This window comes from Coregonus lavaretus, assembly GCF_964263955.1.
Source record: "Coregonus lavaretus genome assembly, chromosome: 3".
NCBI classification, from domain to species: domain Eukaryota; kingdom Metazoa; phylum Chordata; class Actinopteri; order Salmoniformes; family Salmonidae; genus Coregonus; species Coregonus lavaretus.
In genome coordinates, this window is record NC_139990.1 from 5963974 (window position 1) to 5987745 (window position 23772).

The 23772-nt window shown below is 48.9% G+C and overlaps 1 protein-coding gene across 1 annotated transcript in view; it reads right to left on the minus strand.

Annotated features, from left to right (window-relative positions):
* The window catches only part of slc25a13 (solute carrier family 25 member 13), a gene marked incomplete at both ends in the record, with an annotated part of 93631 nt that overhangs the window by 15694 nt on the left and 54165 nt on the right, over positions 1–23772 (minus strand). The window contains one exon of the mRNA XM_084158346.1: positions 7697–7837. Within this exon, the coding sequence (XP_084014472.1) occupies positions 7697–7837 (141 nt within the window). The remainder of the gene's footprint in view (positions 1–7696; positions 7838–23772) is intronic.

A 23772-nucleotide genomic window follows, 5' to 3' on the forward strand; every position in this document is an offset into this window, starting at 1 on the left:
AGTTCCTACCAAGGCAGCAGCTACTCTTCCTGGGGTTTATTAAGGATCCCCATTAGTTCCTACCAAAGCAGCAGCTACTCTTCCTGGGGTTTATTAAGGATCCCCATTAGTTCCTGCCAATGCAGCAGCTACTCTTCCTGGGGTTTATTAAGGATCCCCATTAGTTCCTACCAAGGCAGCAGCTACTCTTCCTGGGGTCCAAACACATTAAGGCACTTACATACACATAAAACAAAAGATAAAACAGTACATATAACATTATTACACCACTACATATCTACAATACAAAATGTATAATACCACCATACAACAATATTACAATGTACGTGTGTGTAGAGTGCGTATGTTATCGTGTGTGTGTATGCATGTGTCTGTGCCTATGTGGTTCATAAGGTGTATTTTAATCTTTCTTTTTTTTATCGATTTATTCTGCTTGCATGAGTTACTTGATATCGAATAGAGTTCCATGTAGTCATGGCTCAATGTAGTATTGTGCACCTCCCATAGTTTGTTCTGGTCTTGGGGACTGTGAAGAGATCTCTGGTGGCATGTCTTGTGGGGTATGCATGGGCGTCCGAGCTGTGTGAGATTAGTTCAAACAGATAGCTCGGTGCATTCAACATGTCAATACCTCTCACAAATGCAAGTAGTGATGAAGTCAATCTCTCCTACACTTTGTGCCAGGAGAGATTGACATGCATATTATTAATGTTAGCTCTCTGTGTACATCTAAGGGCCAGTTGTGCTACCCTGTTCTGAGCCAATTGCAATTTTCCTATGTCCCTCTTTGTAACAAGATAACTAATAATGTAAGCATTCTGTGTCCATAATAAGTATATAGGTTGTAGATTGGGAGCTTTTGTGAAAGAGCACAGTTAGAAAGATAGAGCGCCTGCTAAATGACTAAAATGTCAATGTAATATGGCATATAGAAGCAAACCGGATGGACATCATGAAAATGATCGGAGAGGTTGAGAGTAGAAGAAGTTCAGGAGAAAAAACAAACAAAATGTAATTATTGTAAAATTGACTGTGTCCATAAAATGTATATAGTAAGTATAAGCTGGAAGTAGAGGCCTAAGTGTTGTTGTTCACTAGTTTACTCCAATTAGGGAAAGGGTGGCGGGGTTGGAAAGTAATAAAGAGGAATATACAGTGGGGAGAACAAGTATTTGATACACTGCCGATTTTGCAGGTTTTCCTACTTACAAAGCATGTAGAGGTCTGTAATTTTTATCATAGGTACACTTCAACTGTGAGAGACGGAATCTAAAAAATCAGAAATCCAGAAAATCACATTGTATGATTTTTAAGTAATTAATTTGCATTTTATTGCATGACATAAGTATTTGATCACCTACCAACCAGTAAGAATTCCGTCTCTCACAGACCTGTTCGTTTTTCTTTAAGAAGCCCTCCTGTTCTCCACTCATTACCTGTATTAACTGCACCTGTTTGAACTTGTTACCTGTATAAAAGACACCTGTCCACACACTCAATCAAACAGACTCCAACCTCTCCACAATGGCCAAGACCAGAGAGCTGTATAAGGACATCAGGGATAAAATTGTAGACCTACACAAGGCTGGGATGGGCTACAGGACAATAGGCAAGCAGCTTGGTGAGAAGGCAACAACTGTTGGCGCAATTATTAGAAAATGGAAGAAGTTCAAGATGACGGTCAATCACCCTCGGTCTGGGGCTCCATGCAAGATCTCACCTCGTGGGGCATCAATGATCATGAGGAAGGTGAGGGATCAGCCCAGAACTACACGGCAGGACCTGGTCAATGACCTGAAGAGAGCTGGGACCACAGTCTCAAAGAAAACCATTAGTAACACACTACGCCGTCATGGATTAAAATCCTGCAGCGCATGCAAGGTCCCCCTGCTCAAGCCAGCGCATGTCCAGGCCCGTCTGAAGTTTGCCAATGACCATCTGGATGATCCAGAGGAGGAATGGGAGAAGGTCATGTGGTCTGATGAGACAAAAATAGAGCTTTTTGGTCTAAACTCCACTTGCCGTGTTTGGAGGAAGAAGAAGGATGAGTACAACCCCAAGAACACCATCCCAACCGTGAAGCATGGAGGTGGAAACATCATTCTTTGGGGGTGCTTTTCTGCAAAGGGGACAGGACGACTGCACCTTATTGAGGGGAGGATGGATGGGACCATGTATCGCGAGATCTTGGCCAACAACCTCCTTCCCTCAGTAAGAGCATTGAAGATGGGTCGTGGCTGGGTCTTCCAGCATGACAACGACCCGAAACACACAGCCAGGGCAACTAAGGAGTGGCTCCGTAAGAAGCATCTCAAGGTCCTGGAGTGACCTAGCCAGTCTCCAGACCTGAACCCAATAGAAAATCTTTGGAGGGAGCTGAAAGTCGTATTGCCCAGCGACAGCCCCGAAACCTGAAGGATCTGGAGAAGGTCTGTATGGAGGAGTGGGCCAAATCCCTGCTGCAGTGTGTGAAAACCTGGTCAAGACCTACAGGAAACGTATGATCTCTGTAATTGCAAACAAAGGTTTCTGTACCAAATATTAAGTTCTGCTTTTCTGATGTATCAAATACTTATGTCATGCAATAAAATGCAAATTAATTACTTACAAATCTTACAATGTGATTTTCTGGATTTTTGATTTTTTAGATTCCGTCTCTCACAGTTGAAGTGTACCTATGATAAAAATGACAGACCTCTATATGCTTTGTAAGTAGGAAAACCTGCAAAATCGGCAGTGTATCAAATACTTGTTCTCCCCACTGTATATATATTTTTTAAAGGATATGTATGTGTATGTATGTATGTACAGTGGGGGAAAAAAGTATTTAGTCAGCCACCAATTGTGCAAGTTCTCCCACTTAAAAAGATGAGAGAGGCCTGTAATTTTCATCATAGGTACACATCAACTATGACAGACAAACTGAGGAAAAAAAATCCAGAAAATCACATTGTAGGATTTTTTATGAATTTATTTGCAAATTATGGTGGAAAATAAGTATTTGGTCACCTACAAACAAGCAAGATTTCTGGCTCTCACAGACCTGTAACTTCTTCTTTAAGAGGCTCCTCTGTCCTCCACTCGTTACCTGTATTAATGGCACCTGTTTGAACTTGTTATCAGTATAAAAGACACCTGTCCACAACCTCAAACAGTCACACTCCAAACTCCACTATGGCCAAGACCAAAGAGCTGTCAAAAGACACCAGAAACTAAATTGTAGACCTGCACCAGGCTGGGAAGACTGAATCTGCAATAGGTAAGCAGCTTGGTTTGAAGAAATCAACTGTGGGAGCAATTATTAGGAAATGGAAGACATACAAGACCACTGATAATCTCCCTCGATCTGGGGCTCCACGCAAGATCTCACCCCGTGGGGTCAAAATGATCACAAGAACGGTGAGCAAAAATACCAGAACCACACGGGGGGACCTAGTGAATGACTTGCAGAGAGCTGGGACCAAAGTAACAAAGCCTACCATCAGTAACACACTACACCGCCAGGGACTCAAATCCTGCAGTGCCAGACGTGTCCCCCTGCTTAAGCCAGTACATGTCCAGGCCCGTCTGAAGTTTGCTAGAGTGCATTTGGATGATCCAGAAGAGGATTGGGAGAATGTCATATGGTCAGATGAAACCAAAATATAACTTTTTGGTAAAAACTCAACTTGTCGTGTTTGGAGGACAAAGAATGCTGAGTTGCATCCAAAGAACACCATACCTACTGTGAAGCATGGGGGTGGAAACATCATGCTTTGGGGCTGTTTTTCTGCAAAGGGACCAGGACGACTGATCCGTGTAAAGGAAAGAATGAATGGGGCCATGTATCGTGAGATTTTGAGTGAAAACCTCCTTCTATCAGCAAGGGCATTGAAGATGAAACGTGGCTGGGTCTTTCAGCATGACAATGATCCCAAACACACCACCCGGGCAACGAAGGAGTGGCTTCGTAAGAAGCATTTCAAGGTCCTGGAGTGGCCTAGCCAGTCTCCAGATCTCAACCCCATAGAAAATCTTTGGAGGGAGTTGAAAGTCCGTGTTGCCCAGCGACAGCCCCAAAACATCACTGCTCTAGAGGAGATCTGCATGGAGGAATGGGCCAAAATATCAGCAACAGTGTGTGAAAACCTTGTGAAGACTTACAGAAAACGTTTGACCTGTGTCATTGCCAACAAAGGGTATATAACAAAGTATTGAGAAACTTTTGTTATTGACCAAATACTTATTTTCCACCATAATTTGCAAATAAATTCATTAAAAATCCTACAATGTGATTTTCTGGATTTTTTTTCTCTCATTTTGTCTGTCATAGTTGACATGTACCTATGATGAAAATTACAGGCCTCTCTCATCTTTTTAAGTGGGAGAACTTGCACAATTGGTGGCTGACTAAATACTTTTTTCCCCCACTGTATGTATGTATGTATGTAAGTGTATGTATGTATGTATATGTATGTATGTATGTATATGTATGTATGTATGTATGTATGTATGTATGTATGTATGTATGTATGTATGTATGTATGTATGTATGTATGTATGTATGTATGTATGTATGTATGTATATGTGTATATGTGTATGTATATGTGTATATGTGTATGTATATATGTATATATATATATATATACAGTCATGGCCAAAATTGTTGGCACCCCTGAAATTTTTCCAGAAAATGAAGTATTTCTCACAGAAAAGTATTGAAATTACACATGTTTTGCTATGCACATGTTTATTTCCTTTGTGTGTATTGGAATAACACAAAAAAAACAGGAAAAAAGCAAATTTGACATAATTTCACACAAAACTCAAAAAATGGGCCGGACAAAATGATTGGCACCCTTAACTTAATATTTAGTTGCACACCCTTTGGAAAAAATAACTGAAATCAGTCGCTTCCTATAACCATCAATAAGCTTCTTACACCTCTCACCCGGAATTTTGGACCACTCTTCTTTTGCAAACTGCTCCAGGTCTCTCATATTGGATGGGTGCCTTTTCCCAACAGCAATTTTAAGATCTCTCCACAGGTGTTCAATGGGATTAAGATCTGGACTCATTGCTGGCCACTTCAGAACTCTCCAGCGCTTTGTTGCCATCCATTTCTGGGTGCTTTTTGAAGTATGTTTGGGGTCATTGTCCTGCTGGAAGACCCATGATCTCGGACGCAAACCCAGCTTTCTGACACTGGGCCCTACATTGCGACCCAAAATCCTTTGGTAATCCTCAGATTTCATGATGCCTTGCACACAGTCAAGGCACCCAGTGCCAGAGGCAGCAAAACAACCCCAAAACATCTTTGAACCTCCACCATATTTGACTGTAGGTACTGTGTTCTTTTCTTTGAAGGCTTCATTACATTTTCGGTAAACAGTAGAACGATGTGCTTTACCAAAAAGCTCTATCTTGGTCTCATCTGTCCATAAGACGTTCTCCCAGAAGGAATTTGGCTTACTCATGTACATTTTGGCAAACTGTAGTCTTGCTTTTTTATGTCTCTGTGTCAGCAGTGGGGTCCTCCTGGGTCTCCTGCCATAGCGTTTCATTTCATTCAAATTTCGACGTATAGTTCGCGCTGACACTGATGCACCCTGAGCCTGCAGGACAGCTTGAATTTCTTTGGAACTTGTTTGGGGCTGCTTATCCACCATCCGGACTATCCTGCGTTGCAACCTTTCATCAATTTTTCTCTTCCGTCCACGTCCAGGGAGATTAGCTACAGTGCCATGGGTTGCAAACTTCTTGATCATGTTGCGCACTGTGGACAAAGGAACATCTAGATCTCTGGAGATGGACTTGTAACCTTGAGATTGTTGATATTTTTCCACAATTTTGGTTCTCAAGTCCTCAGACAGTTCTCTTTTCCTCTTTCTGTTCTCCATGCTTAGTGTGGCACACACAGAAACACAATGCAAAGACTGAGTCAACTTCTCTCCTTTTTATCTGCTTTCAGGTGTGATTTTTAGATTGCCCACACCTGTTACTTGCCCCAGGTGAGTTTAAAGGAGCATCACATGCTTGGAACAAACTTATTTATCCACAATTTTGAAAGGGTGCCAATAACTTTGTCCGGCCCATTTTTTTAGTTTTGTGTGAAATTATGTCAAATTTGCTTTTTTCCTGTTTTTTTTTGTGTTATTCCAATACACACAAAGGAAATAAACATGTGCATAGCAAAACATGTGTAATTTCAATACTTTTCTGTGAGAAATACTTCATTTTCTGGAAAAATTTCAGGGGTGCCAACAATTTTGGCCATGACTGTATATAAACATGGGGGATTGGAAGTGATGCAGACAATTACATTGATGGAAGTTACAATCTATCTGCAATATTAAGCTGATCTACCCCCCCTAAAAATAAAACAATAAAAAAATAAAATCGCTCTTTGTGGCACCTGACCACACGATTGAACAGTAGTCAATGTGCAACAAAACTAGGGCCTGTAGGACCTGCCTTGTTGATAGTGTTGTTAAGAAGGCAGAGTAACACTTTATTATGATCAGACTTCTCCCCATCTTTGCTACTGTTGTATCAACATGTTTTGACCATGACAGTTTACAATCCGGGGTTACTTCAAGCAGTTTAGTCACCTCAACTTGCTCAATTTCCACATTATTCATTACAAGATTTAGTTGAGGTTAAGGGTTTAGTGAATGATTTGTCCCAAATACAATGCTTTTAGTTTTTGAAATATTTAGGACTAACATATTCTTTGCCACCCATTCTGAAACTAACTGGAGCTCTTTGTTAAGTGTTGCAGTCATTTCAGTCGCTGTAGTAGCTGACGTGTATAGTGTTGAGTCATCCGCATACATAGACACACTGGCTTTACTCAAAGCCAGTCGCATGTCATTAGTAAAGCTTGAAGAAAGTAAGGGGCCTAGACAGCTGCCCTGGGGAATTCCTGATACCTGGAGAGAGGCTTCCATTAAATAACACCCTCTGTGTTCTGTTGGACAGGTTACTCTTTATCCACAATATAGAAGGGGGTGTAAAACCATAACACATACGTTTTTCCAGCAGCAGACTATGAGCGATAATGTCAAAAGCCACACTGAAGTTTAACAAGACAGCTCCCACAATCTTTTTATCATCAATTTACTCAGCCAATTTTTTGTTTTAGGGAGGACTGGAGGTATAGAGGGGACAGAGTGGAGGAAAGAAGGGAAAGGAAGAAGAGGAGAGGACTGGGATAACGCTGTGTAGAGGACTGGGATAACGCTGTGCAGAGGACTGGGATAACGCTGTGTAGAGGACTGGGATAACGCTGTGTAGAGGACTGGGATAACGCTGTGTAGAGGACTGGGATAACGCTGTGTAGAGGACTGGGATAACGCTGTGTAGAGGACTGGGATAACGCTGTGCAGAGGACTGGGATAACGCTGTGTAGAGGACTGGGATATCGCTGTATAGAGGACTGGGATAACGCTGTGTAGAGGACTGGGATATCGCTGTATAGAGGACTGGGATAACGCTGTGTAGAGGACTGGGATAACGCTGTGTAGAGGACTGGGGATAACGCTGTGTAGTGCTAGTGAAGTGCTAAGAGTGGCAGAAACCAAAAGTATCAGAATAGACATGTAGACTGTAGAAAATGTGTCAAATGAGAGTTTGAGTACAGCTATGTCCTAATAGTCCCTAATAGTCCCCTGTTTGAATCCAGTGCTTAATGTAGTAGTGTACAGGAGGACCTACCTTGTAGAGGCCAAAGAAGCCCAGGTCCTTGATGACAGATATGGCGCTGACGCGGGGGCCGGTGGTGATCTCTCCAGCCACCTGCAGGCGGATCTTCACGATCTCCAGAGGATTGGTGAAGATCACCTGGGATCCACCCGCCTGGACACACACACAGACACAAACACACACACACACACACACATACACAGTGTGGGGGAAAAGGATTAACGGTATAGTGATTTTGTGAAACCTGGATTATCAGCAGCACAAGGGGAATCTTTTTGTAATAAAACTGTAATAGAATGGGCTGTAAGTGACCACTGGAGCTATGTAACGGAGTGTACCCATCAGCGTACACTAATGGTACCCTGATAGGGACCTCACAGGTCTGATTGATGTACTTCACACACAGGACAGTTCAAATAGGTTACACTGGCAGTGATAGGTGTTCACTTTAGACAGGCACCTAGGTCTGTCTGTAGTCTCTGAACAATCCGTCTTTAGTTGCACCCTGCCTGAGGGGTTCTGTCTCCACAACGCTCCAACTGTGTACCTGGTGCTGGAGATAAAACACTCAGCCACAGGCCCAGACAGGTTTCTCTCAGAGAGCTTTAAGGCGGCATGGCTTTCCTGCACAGCTACGGTATCTGGAGCTGGGGGTGCGGTGTGGCAGTGGCTGTTGTCTGTGCCATGTTTGTGCTGCTACCATGTTGTGCTGTTGTAATAATAATAATAATAATATGCCATTTAGCAGACGCTTTTATCCAAAGCAACTTACAGTCATGCGTGCATACATTTTTATGTATGGGTGGTCCCGGGGATCGAACCCACTACCCTGGCGTTACAAGCGCCATGCTCTACCAATTGAGCTACAATTGAGCTACAGAGGACCATGTTGTGTTGCTACCATGTTGTATTGCTGTCATGTTGTGTTGCTACCATGTTGTATTGCTGTCATGTTGTGTTGCTACCATGTTGTATTGCTACCATGTTGTGTTGCTACATTGTTGTATTGCTGTCATGTTGTGTTGCTACCATGTTGTATTGCTACCATGTTGTGTTGTTGCCTTAGGTCTCTCTTTATGTACTGTGGTGGTGTCTCTCTTGTCGTGATATGTGTTTTGTCCTACATCTTATTTGTTAATCCCAGCCCCCGTCCCCACAGGAGAATTTGTTCTTAATTGACTTGCCTGGTTAAATAAAGGTTAAATAAAACATAATTTTTTTAAAGCAGCGGCAGCAGCGTTTAAAACAGTGTTTGTAGTTAACTTCGTCTCGGCACGGAGAGGGAGATCCGGGACATAGTTAGCCGGGAAGGCGGCAACCATTCTGGAACACTCTCTCTTTCTCTCCTTCGGTCTCTCTCTCTCTCTCTCTCACTAGTTGCCCCTGGATACCGTGGCTGAAAAGTGGCACATTGCAATTAGATAGAAATCTGTTTCCATGGAGTCCTTCCCCGCCGTTAAATAGGGCCTTTACTGTTTGTTGTACTTTTTTCTCCCCCCTCCTTTGCTGTGGATTATTAATGTGTAATTGTGTGTTTCCCCTCTATCTTCCGGGAAGGCTATCAAATGAGTACTCCAATCTGAATCTGCAACCGTGTGCGTTTTTTAACAGCCGCCCACCGAATTCGTAAGTAAATGTTCCATTATTTTGAGGGAGAGATCATAATCATCTCATTGAAGGTAGTAGTACATTAAATAGAGTGGCACAGAACTGACCAACATTTCCCTTCCAGACCTAAAAGAGAGGCATTGAATAGCAGGAGACCAATTCTTAATTCTAAAGGCTCACAGCTACAACTTTATACCTATTTATTTCTGTGGAAAATTATATTTCATAGTTGATTACAGAGGACATCTAATAGCAATACATTTATTACGGGGCCGTTGGACACGGAGATGATTAACTGGAAATAGGGCCACTTGAGCAGCCAATGCTCTCGCTCACATCAATTGGACACTAATTGGGAGATTTCTGAATGTTAAGGAGAGCAACAACAACACAGGTTAGAGAAACCACCACACAATTAGGTCTGTCGGGGGGGAGGGGGGGAGAGATGGCGAGAGAGGGGGGGAGAGATGGCGAGAGAGGGGGGGAGAGATGGAGAGAGAGAGAGAGGGAGAGCGAGAGAGAGGGAGAGAGATGAGAGATGGAGAGAGAGGGGGAGAGAGATGAGAGATGAGAGATGGAGAGAGGGGGGGAGAGATGGAGAGAGGGGGGGAGAGATGAGAGAGGGGGGGAGAGATGGAGAGAGGGGGGGAGAGATGAGAGAGGGGGGGAGAGATGAGAGAGGGGGGGAGAGATGAGAGAGGGGGGAGATGAGAGAGGGGGGAGAGAGATGGAGAGAGGGGGAGAGAGATGGAGAGAGGGGGGGAGAGATGGAGCGAGGGGGAGAGAGATGGAGAGAGGGGGGGAGAGATGGAGAGAGGGGGGGAGAGATGGAGAGAGGGGGGGAGAGATGGAGAGAGGGGGGGAGAGATGGAGAGAGGGAAGAGAGATGGAGAGAGAGGGGGGAGATGGAGAGAGGGGGGAGATGGAGAGAGGGGGGAGATGAGAGAGGGGGGGAGATGGAGAGAGGGGGGAGATGGAGAGAGGGGGGAGATGGAGAGGGGGGAGATGAGAGAGGGGGGAGATGGAGAGAGGGGGAGAGAGATGGAGAGAGAGGGGGAGAGAGATGGAGAGAGAGATGGAGAGAGAGGGGGAGAGAGATGGAGAGAGAGGGGGGAGAGATGGAGAGAGAGGGGGGAGAGATGGAGAGAGAGGGGGGAGATGGAGAGAGGGGGGGAGATGAGAGAGGGGGGGAGAGATGGAGAGAGGGGGGGAGAGATGGAGAGATGGGGGGAGATGAGAGAGGGGGGAGAGATGGAGAGAGAGGGGGAGAGAGATGGAGAGAGGGGGGGAGAGATGGAGAGAGGGGGAGAGAGATGGAGAGAGAGGGGGGGGAGAGATGGAGAGAGGGGGGGAGAGATGGAGAGAGAGGGGAGAGAGATGGAGAGAGAGGGGGGAGATGGAGAGAGGGGGGAGATGGAGAGAGGGGGGAGATGGAGAGAGGGGGGAGATGGAGAGAGGGGGGAGATGGAGAGAGGGGGGAGATGGAGAGAGAGAGGGGGAGAGAGATGGAGAGAGAGGGGGAGAGAGATGGAGAGAGAGGGGGGAGAGATGGAGAGAGAGGGGGGAGAGATGGAGAGAGAGGGGGGAGATGGAGAGAGGGGGAGATGGAGAGGGGGGGGAGAGATGGAGAGAGGGGGGGGAGATGGAGAGGGGGGAGATGAGAGAGGGGGGAGATGAGAGAGGGGGGAGAGATGGAGAGAGAGGGGGAGAGAGATGGAGAGAGGGGGGGAGAGATGGAGAGAGAGGGGGGGAGAGATGGAGCGAGGGGGAGAGAGATGGAGAGAGGGGGGGAGAGATGGAGAGAGGGGGAGAGAGATGGAGAGAGAGGGGGAGAGAGATGGAGAGAGAGGGGGAGAGAGATGAGAGAGAGGGGGGAGATGGAGAGAGGGGGGAGATGGAGAGAGGGGGGAGATGGAGAGAGGGGGGAGATGGAGAGAGCGAGAGGGGGAGAGAGATGGAGAGAGAGGGGGGAGAGATGGAGAGAGAGGGGGGGAGAGATGGAGAGAGAGGGGGAGAGAGATGGAGAGAGAGGGGGAGAGAGGGGGAGAGAGGGGGGAGATGGAGAGAGGGGGGAGATGGAGAGGGGGGGGAGAGATGGAGAGAGGGGGGGGAGATGGAGAGGGGGGAGATGAGAGAGGGGGGGAGATGAGAGAGGGGGGAGAGATGGAGAGAGAGGGGGAGAGAGATGGAGAGAGGGGGGGAGAGATGGAGAGAGAGGGGGGGAGAGATGGAGCGAGGGGGAGAGAGATGGAGAGAGGGGGGGAGAGATGGAGAGAGGGGGAGAGAGATGGAGAGAGAGGGGGAGAGAGATGGAGAGAGAGGGGGAGAGAGATGAGAGAGAGGGGGGAGATGGAGAGAGGGGGAGATGGAGAGAGGGGGGAGATGGAGAGAGGGGGGAGATGGAGAGAGGGGGGAGATGGAGAGAGCGAGAGGGGGAGAGAGATGGAGAGAGAGGGGGGAGAGATGGAGAGAGAGGGGGGGAGAGATGGAGAGAGAGGGGGAGAGAGATGGAGAGAGAGGGGGAGAGAGGGGGAGAGAGATGAGAGAGAGGGGGGAGAGAGATGGAGAGAGAGGGGGAGAGAGATGAGAGAGAGGGGAGGAGAGATGAGAGAGGGGGGGAGAGGGAGAGAGGGGAGAGAGATGGAGAGAGAGAGGGGGAGAGATGGAGAGAGAGGGGGAGAGAGATGGAGAGAGAGGGGGAGAGAGATGGAGAGAGAGATGGAGAGAGAGAGGGGGGGAGAGATGGAGAGAGAGAGGGGGAGAGAGATGGAGAGAGAGGGGGGAGAGATGGAGAGAGGGGGGGAGAGATGGAGAGAGGGGGAGAGAGATGGAGAGAGAGGGGGGGAGAGATGGAGAGAGGGGGAGAGAGATGGAGAGAGATGGAGAGAGATGGAGAGAGAGGGGGGGAGAGATGGAGAGAGAGATGGAGAGAGAGGGGGGAGAGAGATGGAGAGAGAGGGGGAGAGAGATGAGAGAGAGGGGGGAGAGAGATGGAGAGAGAGGGGGAGAGAGATGAGAGAGAGGGGGGGAGAGATGGAGAGAGAGGGGGGGAGAGATGGAGAGAGAGGGGAGAGAGAGATGGAGAGAGCGAGGGGGAGAGATGGAGAGAGAGGGGGAGAGAGATGGAGAGAGAGGGGGGAGACAGATGGAGAGAGAGATGGAGAGAGAGGGGGAGAGAGATGGAGAGAGAGGGGGAGAGAGATGGAGAGAGAGGGGGAGAGAGATGGAGAGAGAGGGGGGGAGAGATGGAGAGAGAGGGGGAGAGAGATGGAGAGAGAGGGGGGGAGAGATGGAGAGAGAGGGGGAGAGAGATGGAGAGAGAGGGGAGAGAGATGGAGAGAGAGGGAAGAGAGATGGAGAGAGAGGGGGGAGAGATGGAGAGAGAGGGGGAGAGAGATGGAGAGAGAGGGGGAGAGAGGGGGAGAGAGATGGAGAGAGAGGGGGGGAGAGATGGAGAGAGAGGGGGGGAGATGGAGAGAGAGGGGGAGAGAGTGGAGAGAGGGGGGGGAGAGATGGAGAGAGAGGGTGGGAGAGATGGAGAGAGAGGGGGGGGAGAGATGGAGAGAGAGGGGGGGAGAGATGGAGAGAGAGGGGGAGAGAGATGGAGTGAGAGGGGGGGAGAGATGGAGAGAGAGGGGGAGAGGGATGGAGAGAGAGGGGGAGAGGGATGGAGAGAGAGGGGGGGAGAGATGAAGAGAGAGGGGGGGAGAGATGGAGAGAGAGGGGGAGAGAGAGGGAGAAAGAGGGGGAGAGAGAGACAGAAAGAGAGGGTGAGAGAGACAGACAGAGAGGGAGATTTGATTACAGAGTGAGACAGTCGGTGGCGCGCTGATAATTCCCAGGTAATTACAAGGCAAGGTGATCCCCTGAGGGGGTTTGAGAGTCAGAACCTCAGACACGCTCCAGCACTACAGACACAGTATGTGTGTGTGTGTTTGTGTGTGTTTGTGTGTGTTTGTGTGTGTTTGTGTGTGTGAGCACACACATCAGCCAGATCGCTCAAGATTGACGTCGAAATTTGAGGACGTCAGGAAATGCCTTCAAAACCGGCCACTAGGGGCAACAGTGAGCACTATTACCATCAAGTAGGCCTGGGTTTAACTTAACCATTCGGAATGAATGCCTAAACATAATGTTTTAACTCTATCCAAAACCTTAACCCTTAACTTCGACATTTGACGTTTGGATAAAAGTGGATAAACTGTCAGAATCTGAAGTAAAATTGTTAACTTGTTGCACACATACCAGCACGTACACGTACACCCCCACACACACACACACACACACACACCCCCTCGGGCTAACAGCTATGTAACAGTTTACTTTTCAAAGGCAAACAATAGTTTAGCATCAGTTAGCAAACATTAGCCACCCTCAATTAATAACCACTCTTTCATAGGTGCCAGAATTCTTAAATGAGGATTACACAAGCGTACATGCATTTACGAGTCTGTGTGTGTTTATGTTGATGTGCTCATGTGCATGTTAAACGTTGTGGTAAATGTTTTATAACTCGCAACGGAGCCGAATAACAAACCGTTAAAAAGGCTTAAAAATCGAACCATGCAAATTGAAGTGATTTACACTGAATAATTACTACAGTGAAAACTAACAAAGCAATACTGTACTCTCTCGCTCTCTCCTCAAATGAGGGCCAGCGACCGCCTGATAGGCATCCAGCCAGCCAGCAGCGTCTCAGTAAACGGAGCATGCCGTTCTTACCAAATAATCATTAAGACCTGGCAACCCTCACTGAGCTTAATTCTGAGGCTATTACGAGGGGAGGAAAGAGCGAAGGAGGGGAGAGGGGGAGAGAAGAAGGAGTGGAGAGGAGATGAGAGGGGTGAGGAGAGGAAAGGAGAGAGAAGAGGAGAGGAGAAAAGGGGTAGAGATGAGTGGAGGACAGCTGAGTGGAGTGGCAAAGAGCAAAGTTGAGATGAGGAGAAGAAGGTAGAAGAGATGAATGGAGAGAAGCGATCAGAAGAGTTGAGAGGAGCATAGAAAAGTGTAAAGGAAATGGGAAAGGGGGAGGTGAGGAGGAGGGAGAGGAGGTGAATGGAAAAAACAGAAGATCAGAGGAGAAGAAGAGAGGAGAACAGAGAAGAACAGAGGAGAAGAGAGAAGAAGAGAGCAGTAGAGCGCAGAAGAGATCAGAATATGACTAGATCCTCTCCAGTCTGACTGTGTCCTATTTATTACAGTTCTTTACAATCACTTTGGCACTAATTTCAGAACCTTGACATCATTTTTCAAAACTCTAAACACAAAACTCTAAACGGTCATCACTTGAAACACAGGCTGTCCAATGTTCAAAACATTGCATTGTGCATTCATATCTTTAAAGAAATCTTGCACTTGCACAATCATTGGTTCAAAAAACAAATTTATTGTGAAATACCAATGAAACGTTAATTTAGATCACCCACACACAAGCAACCGATAGTTTCACTGTGTCATTGTTCGTACAATCATTAAATATTGTAGTACAAAATAGGTGATACATGTTTCATTATGGTACTACATGTAAATACATCCCTGTAAAAGTACTACAGTGGAATCATTGAACAAAATCTGAAATATTGATGAAAAACAATACAGTACTGTAAAACATCAAATGCAGTGTTCCTCAACTTACTTGCTTGTACTGTAAAAAGCAAAACATAGGAGTGATTACTGTACTACATTTTCATCAACTCTGTCTTGTGGATTTGGCCACAGGTTCTCATCTACATCACAATGGATGTTTTCATTAGCCAAACATCTTGGAAAAAACCTTCGGGCATGGCGAATCCAGGCCTGACACTGGTCTGCCGTGATGTCATTGCATGCGTCATCCATGGCCTGGAGAAGAGTGACTTGTTCATGAGGGCGCCTATCATAAACCTTCCATCTCCATGTGGAGAAAAATTCCTCAATCGGGTTAAGGAAAGGAGAGTATGGGGGTAAATACAGGGTGGTAAATTGTGCATGTGCCTGAAACCATGCTTGCACCATATGAGCATGGTGGAACCTGACATTATCCCACACAATGACATAGGTCATGCCATCAGCTCTACAGACCTGATCGAGCTCATCAAGGAAGGTTACAAGGAGAGCTGCATTATATGATCCAATATGAGGTCTGCGTCCCACCACACCATCTTCTGATATAGCCGCACACATGGTAATGTTGGCCCCACGTTGTCCAGGTACTTGGATGGTTGCCCGCTGGCCAATGAAATTCTGACCTCTCCTCCTTGTCTTGGCCAGGTTAAAGGCTGCCTCATCCAAATATATTCATTTGTGATGGTTGTCATCAGCATCCAGCTCCATCACCCTCTAAAAATACATTTTGGAAAGAGATTTACTGATTACTGTACAATGTAGAATTATTAAAGAATTTTATTACAACAGCCATCTTGAAACTGAACATACCTGAACATACTCAGTCCTCATTTGCTTCACTCTGTCTGCATTTCTTTCAAAAGGCACACAGTATAGTTGTTTTAAAGACACCTAGTGCCTTTTCAGCATGTGTGCAATAGTTGGCAAACTTATGGATTCCACATTGTTAAACATCTCTTCATTGGCGAATTTCTGTAAGGTGAATATCATTTCTGGCCCGAACCAAATCGACCACAGCCTGCTCTTGTTGGTCAGTCAGAATTTTGCCTCTGCCTTCCCTATTTGGCCTAGTCTCAATTCTACAGGGAACATTACAGTAAGAAGACACTTGGTCACATCACCTACTCTGTGATACACATTGGTATGCAGTCATTTGACAATTGAGAGTAGCATAATGTTTAGTGCATGCTGACGACTTACCGGTTCTCATTGTGGAAAGTTCTGATTATTGAGGCCACGGTTGACCTTCTGAGGTTTGGTTGTATCATTGTAGCCGCCTCAGGCATTGTCATGCCATGATTTATGACATGGTCTACTATTGCTCGGATTTCATTGGACACTCTTTGCTGTTGCTGCCACTGTCTTGGTCCGTGGCCTTGTCCTCTATCACGTTCCCCCACACCTCTCAAACGAGGCCCACGACCACCTCTCAGAAGGGGTGCTTGTCCCCTACCATTCCTTTGACCAACACGTCTTCCTCCCACCACTGCTTGACCTCTATTGTGACCTGGATCACCTGCCAGCTCCATGTTACAGTACATATCGTTATGTTGTTAAAAGTGGATCCCAATCAATTCTTTATATACTCGTTCCACAATGTGAACTCAATCATCAGTAACGAGTTGGCAGAATTGGACAAGCAATTACAAGGGCCTGCATCCATACAGTGCAGTACTGTCAATACTGTAAGTAGTCTGAAAATGTGGTACATGGGACCATAGAAACGGTGTCTGATAACGAATGATGATGAAATATTACATCCATAGATAATGTAGTCTAATTGGTTCATGCTCCACGCTAATTGGTGACAATGAATCTCGTTATCTTGAAACTTTCATGATCTAAACATGGAATATTGTTTGTCTGTTTCCATACAACTATGCATTAAGAGTAATGCAACAGTTACTTATCATTTTGAGCAGTTGTATCAATTGATAGTTGGATAATTGTAATGAAATGAATAGACACTCATCTGAAATGTAATGTGTGAATTGCCTTTTGAAATAGTAGTACTTTGATGTTGTGTCATATTGAACAGGTGATTTTTGTTAAATGAACAAATGATCTTAGTTTTATGTGTTGTCACGATTCAGACAGACGACCAGAGGACCACAATTGCGTCACACCAGAAAGTTTATTAAACTTAAGGGAAAAGGGAAGTAGGGAGTGAATGAAGGCTCCAGGGGTAACAGGGATCCCGTCCAATGCGCTGGGTCTGTGCCCCCCCCAGTGGCAGCGATGCGTCCTATGAAGCCGGTGGTGGGTGGTCCAGAAGTCCTGGGGGGGGGGGGGAGACACAGACACAACAGGGCGGAATGAAACCAGGCAGCAGTACAGTTCAAGGGAAATCCAAAATACGTAGTAGCAAGGCAGAAGGCTGGTCAGAGTTACCGGGATTGAAGAGTAGTCAGGAGTCGTAATGGCAGAAGCAGGTCTGGATCTCCTGAGGCAGAAGAGTATCCAAAAAACAGGCAGGTCCGGGGTCACAAAACCAGGGTGAGCCAGAAGCGCGAGCAAACAGGTTCCGGGTGTGAGCTTTGCAGACGATCTGACACCGGAGAGCTGAAAGACAGGGCCTTAAATACTGGGAGAGGTTAGTGGGTAATGCAGCGCAGCTGGCAGAGTAATTAGAGCCGAGCAGAGCAGGGACAGGTGGAGCTAGTTAGGCTGAGTAGAGAGAGGGAGGTGAGCAGAGTGGAAGATAGTGGAAACAAATAAAGGTGGTAACCCGGTGGAGTGAGAGGGCTCATGACAGAACCCCCCCCCAAGGGACGGCCCCAGAAGTCCCAAGAGCAACACCACGCCGGGCGGGAGGAGGGGAGCCGGAGGAGGGCTAGAACTCCTCCGAACGGTCCGAGTGAACGTCCTCATCCTCGGAGGAAGCCGGAGGGCCGTGGTCGGGAGATGGGACAGGTCCCGAGACAGGATCAGGCACAGGACAGGAAGCCGAGCGGGCCGGACGGTTAGGGACCCCTCTGGGGCGGCCCCTACGGATTGCAGGTTGATCAGGATGCCGTTGGTGGAAAGCGGTGATGAGAGTCCTATCCACAATCCGACTAGCTGGCACCCAGGTCCTTTCCTCAGGTCCATAGCCCTCCCAGTCAATGAGGTACTGGAGACCCCTACCCCTCCGTCTGGACCGAAGCAGGCGGCGGACGGTGTAAACCAGACCACCATCGACGAGCCGTGGAGGAGGAGGACCAGGCGCAGCAGGGACCAGCGGACTCTCATGGATGGGCTTAATCTTAGACACATGGAAAGTGGGGTGCACCCTCAGGGAATTAGGCAGTTGGAGCCGGACAGCAGTTGGGCTAATCACTCTTATGATGGGGAATGGGCCAATGAACCGAGGTGCCAGCTTCTGCGACTCCACCCTGAGTGGCAGGTTCTTCGATGACAACCACACCCTTTGACCAACATGGTAGGTGGGAGCAGGAATTCTCCGACGGTTGGCCCCGGTAGTGTAGCTGGCAACGGACCTGAGGAGTGTGGCTCGGGCTTGTGACCAGGTGCGGCGACATCGACGGGCAAAAGCAAGTGCAGATGGGCAAGTAACCTCCTCCTCCTGGCTGGCAAATAGAGGAGGCTGGTATCCATAAACACATTGGAAAGGGGACATACCGATGGCAGAGCAGGTCAGAGAATTGTGTGCGTACTCCACCCATGTCAATTGCTGCGACCAGGAGTGGGGGTTGCGTGAAGTCATGCATCGCAGTGCCTTCTCGAGCTCCTGATTAGCCCGCTCTGACTGCCCATTGGATTGGGGATGGAATCCGGAAGTCAGACTGACTGTGGCTCCCAGCAGGTGACAGAACTCCTTCCAAAAAGCGGAGGAGAATTGTGGACCACGGTCAGAAACAACATCCCTTGGCAGTCCGTGGATCCGGAAGACGTGTTCCAGGACCACCTGGGCGGTCTCCTTGGCGGTTGGGAGCTTGGGGAGGGGAATGAAGTGTGCCATCTTGCTGAAACGGTCAACGATGGTGAGAATGACGGTCATGCCACTTGAAGGGGGCAGCCCCGTGACAAAGTCAAGGGCGATGTGAGACCAGGGACGTCTGGGCACAGGCAGGGGCTGCAGCAATCCGGCTGGGGGCTGGCAGGACGACTTGTGTTGGTTGCAGATGGGGCAGGCTTGGACGAATTCCCGTACATCCTTCCTCAGAGAGGGCCACCAGAACCTCTGGGCGAGCAGGTTGTAAGTGCGGGTGGAGCCAGGGTGACAAGCTAGGCGGGAGTCATGTCCCCACTGAATGACCTGGGACCTCAGGTCTTCGGGGACAAAAAGGCGGTCAGCTGGGCAAGTGCTGGGACCTGGCTGGTTACGGAGAGCCTCCAGCACCTGTTCCTCAACAGCCCAGGTCAGAGCTGCAACGATGCAGGGACTTGGCAGAATCGACACAGGGTCCTTGGAGGGGGTGTCATCCTTCTGGAATTGACGGGAGAGGGCGTCTGGCTTGGTGTTGCGTGATCCAGGCCGGTATGACAGAGTGAAATTAAACCTGGTGAAGAACAGGGCCCAGCGGGACTGCCTGGAGTTCAACCGTTTGGCCGTGCGGATGTACTCCAAGTTCTTATGATCGGTCCAAACGAGAAATGGAATGGTGGACCCCTCCAGCCAGTGACGCCACTCCTCCAAGGCAAGCTTCACAGCCAGCAGCTCACGGTTCCCTATGTCGTAATTGCACTCAGAGGGGGACAACCGACGTGAGAAAAAGGCACAGGGATGGAGCTTCCTATCCTCCGCAGCCCACTGAGAAATCACAGCACCAACTCCCACATCCGAGGCGTCCACCTCCACAATGAATTGCCGGTCCACATCAGGCATCTGGAGGATGGGAGCGGAGGTGAACCTCACCTTGAGGGTACTGAAGGCTTTGTCGGCTGCTGGGGTCCAGGTGAAGGGTTGCTTGGTGCTGGTTAGAGCAGTGAGAGGGGCAGCAACGGTACTGTAGTTCCGGATAAACTTCCTATAGAAGTTAGCAAACCCCAGAAACTGTTGCAGCTTCTTTCTGTTCTCCGGAACTGGCCATGAAGTGACTGCTGATACTTTGGCAGGATCCATTTGGATACTTCCTTCTGCCACTATGTACCCCAGGAAGGCCACTGTCTTGACGTGAAACTCACATTTCTCTGCCTTGGCGTAGAGGGAATTCTCCAGAAGACGATGAAGGACTTGCTGGACATGGCGGGTGTGTTCAGACAGGTTTCTGGAGTAAATTAAGATGTCATCCAGGTAAACGAAGACAAACTTGTTTAACATGTCCCGCAGTACATCATTCACTAGAGCCTGGAACACAGCAGGAGCATTGGTGAGGCCAAAAGGCATAACCAGATACTCGTAGTGGCCTGTTGGTGTATTGAATGCGGTTTTCCATTCATCTCCCTCCCGGATCCGCACTAGGTGGTAAGCGTTTCTGAGATCCAACTTGGTAAAAACAGTGGCTCCCTGGAGCAACTCAAAAGCAGAGGTGAGCAGAGGCAGAGGGTAACGGTTTTTCACTGTGATGTCGTTGAGTCCCCTGTAGTCGATGCAGGGGCGAAGAGATCCGTCCTTCTTCCCCACAAAGAAGAAGCCAGCACCAGCAGGAGATGAAGATGAACGGATTAATCCTGCGGACAGAGAGCCATTGATGTAGTCCTCCATGGACTTTCTTTCAGGAGCAGACAACGAATAAAGACGACCCCTTGGAGGAGCTGTTCCAGGGAGGAGGTCGATGGCACAGTCGTACGGTCGGTGAGGGGGCAGAGATGTGGCTCTTGCTTTGTTAAACACCTCTCTGAGACCATGGTAGCATTCTGGGACATTGGAGAGGTCAGGAGCGGAGTTAGTAGGTACTGGCCGAGGGGGTAGTGCGGCAGCAAGCAGGCAGGTTCGGTGGCAGTCCTCTCCCCACTCCCTGATCACCCCGGTCACCCAGTCGAGCTGAGGGTTGTGCCGGCGGAGCCATGGGTAACCCAGGATGAGGGGTTGGCCTGGAGAGGGGAGCAGGTGAAACTGGATAGTTTCTTGATGGTTTCCGGACAGACCCATCGAGACCGGGGCCGTGACATGAGTGACCGATCCGAGTAAGTGTCCGTCCAGTGCCCGGGCAGGAATAGGAGGTGTCAAACGGAGGTTCTCCAGTCCCAGTTGGCGTGCCAGCTTGATGTCCATTATGTTGGCTTCGGCGCCAGAATCCACCAGAGCAGCCAGGGTGTGAGTTGAGTCAGAGAGGCGGAGGTGAACTTGCAGCAGGGGTTTGCGGTCGGAGGACTGGATGGTCATTGAACTCAACCGGACTCCCCCTACGCCCGGTGAGCTTCGGCCCTTTAAAGGGCAGGTTACCACACGATGTCCATCACCTCCACAATAGAGGCAGAGGTTTGAGGTGAAGCGGCGCTGGCGCTCTGCAGGAGTGAGGGAGGCTCGCCCAATCTCCATAGGCTCAGACTGATCAAGCTGACCTGGGTGAGTGGCAGTAGATGACAGGAGCCCAGTCGGATCTCTCCGAATGCCGGTAGTAGGTGGACCTTGGCGCCCCCTCTCACGACGACGGGTCTGTATCCTTCTGTCGATCCTGACAGTCAGTGCGATGGCTTCATCAAGAGTGGAAGGCAGTTCATGGGAGACCAACTCGTCCTTGATATAGTCAGCCAAACTATGGAAGAACGCGTCCACCAACGATGGTGTGTTCCAAGAACTTCGTCTAGCCAGGGTTCGGAAGTCGATGGAATGGTCTGCGACTGTACGTCTGCCTTGTCGAATACTGAACAGTTCACGAGACGCCTCTGCGGTGGGTGAATCCAGGTCAAACACCTTCAGCATCTCCTCAGCAAACAGGTCGAAGGTTGCACATGCGGGGGTTTGACGTTCGAACTCTGCTGTTCCCCAGAGTCGAGCTCGGCCCGTCAGGTGAGTGATGGCATACCCAACTTTAGCCCCCTCCGTGGCGAAGGTCCTTGGCTGCAAGGAGAACTGAAGTCGGCAGCTAGTCAGGAATGGCCGGACCTGGGTTGAATCGCCGTTGAACCGCTCGGGGTTTCCAATCTTGGGTTCCGGAGCAGCGGCTGCAATGACCGGGGCAGGTAACTCGGGGGCTGGGCTGGTGGGCAGACTGGCTGGGGTAAGGTTGGTGAGGAGTTGAATGATCATGGCGAGTTGTTGTTGCTGCTGCTGGAACTGCTGCTCATGCTCATCGGTTTCCATGTCGGGGAAAGTGTGCGCTGAGTCCATAATGGTCAGATCGTACTGTCACGATTCAGACAGACGACCAGAGGACCACAATTGCGTCACACCAGAAAGTTTATTAAACTTAAGGGAAAAGGGAAGTAGGGAGTGAATGAAGGCTCCAGGGGTAACAGGGATCCCGTCCAATGCGCTGGGTCTGTGCCCCCCCCAGTGGCAGCGATGCGTCCTATGAAGCCGGTGGTGGGTGGTCCAGAAGTCCTGGGGGGGGGGGGAGACACAGACACAACAGGGCGGAATGAAACCAGGCAGCAGTACAGTTCAAGGGAAATCCAAAATACGTAGTAGCAAGGCAGAAGGCTGGTCAGAGTTACCGGGATTGAAGAGTAGTCAGGAGTCGTAATGGCAGAAGCAGGTCTGGATCTCCTGAGGCAGAAGAGTATCCAAAAAACAGGCAGGTCCGGGGTCACAAAACCAGGGTGAGCCAGAAGCGCGAGCAAACAGGTTCCGGGTGTGAGCTTTGCAGACGATCTGACACCGGAGAGCTGAAAGACAGGGCCTTAAATACTGGGAGAGGTTAGTGGGTAATGCAGCGCAGCTGGCAGAGTAATTAGAGCCGAGCAGAGCAGGGACAGGTGGAGCTAGTTAGGCTGAGTAGAGAGAGGGAGGTGAGCAGAGTGGAAGATAGTGGAAACAAATAAAGGTGGTAACCCGGTGGAGTGAGAGGGCTCATGACATGTGTATTGTATCCAAGCAATTGAAAAAAGTGTTAAGAGTTTAGAAAAATTTGCATTTTGATCATTGGTTGTGAGTTTTGTGTCTAGAGTTTTGAAAAATGACGTCAAGGTTCTGAAATTAGTGCCAAAGTGATTGTAAAAAACTGTATTTATTTTGCCGTTAAAACCCCCTTTAAAAACGTTCATTACACACCTCACTCTTTCCCTCCCTCCTCTCTTTGGGCTCTTTCTGTATTTAATTCCCCCTTCTTCTGTCCTGTCCTATCAGACTTCTGGTCTGGGACTGTCGCCTGTCAGACTACTGGTCTGGGACCTGTCGCCTGTCAGACTACTGGTCTGGGACTGTCGCATGTTAGACTACTGGTCTAGGACTGTCGCCTGTCAGACTACTGGTCTGGGACTGTCGCCTGTCAGACTACTGGTCTGGGACTGTCGCCTGTCAGACTACTGGTCTGGGACCTGTCGCCTGTCAGACTACTGGTCTGGGACCTGTCGCCTGTCAGACTACTGGTCTGGGACTGTCGCCTGTCAGACTACTGGTCTGGGACTGTCGCCTGTCAGACTACTGGTCTGGGACCTGTCGCCTGTCAGACTACTGGTCTGGGACCTGTCGCCTGTCAGACTACTGGTCTGGGACTGTCGCCTGTCAGACTACTGGTCTGGGACTGTCGCCTGTCAGACTACTGGTCTGGGACTGTCGCCTGTCAGACTACTGGTCTGGGACTGTCGCCTGTCAGACTACTGGTCTGGGACTGTCACCTGTCAGACTACTGGTCTGGGACTGTCGCCTGTCAGACTACTGGTCTGGGACCTGTCGCCTGTCAGACTACTGGTCTGGGACCTGTCGCCTGTCAGACTACTGGTCTGGGACCTGTCGCCTGTCAGACTACTGGTCTGGGACTGTCGCCTGTCAGACTACTGGTCTGGGACTGTCGCCTGTCAGACTACTGGTCTGGGACCTGTCGCCTGTC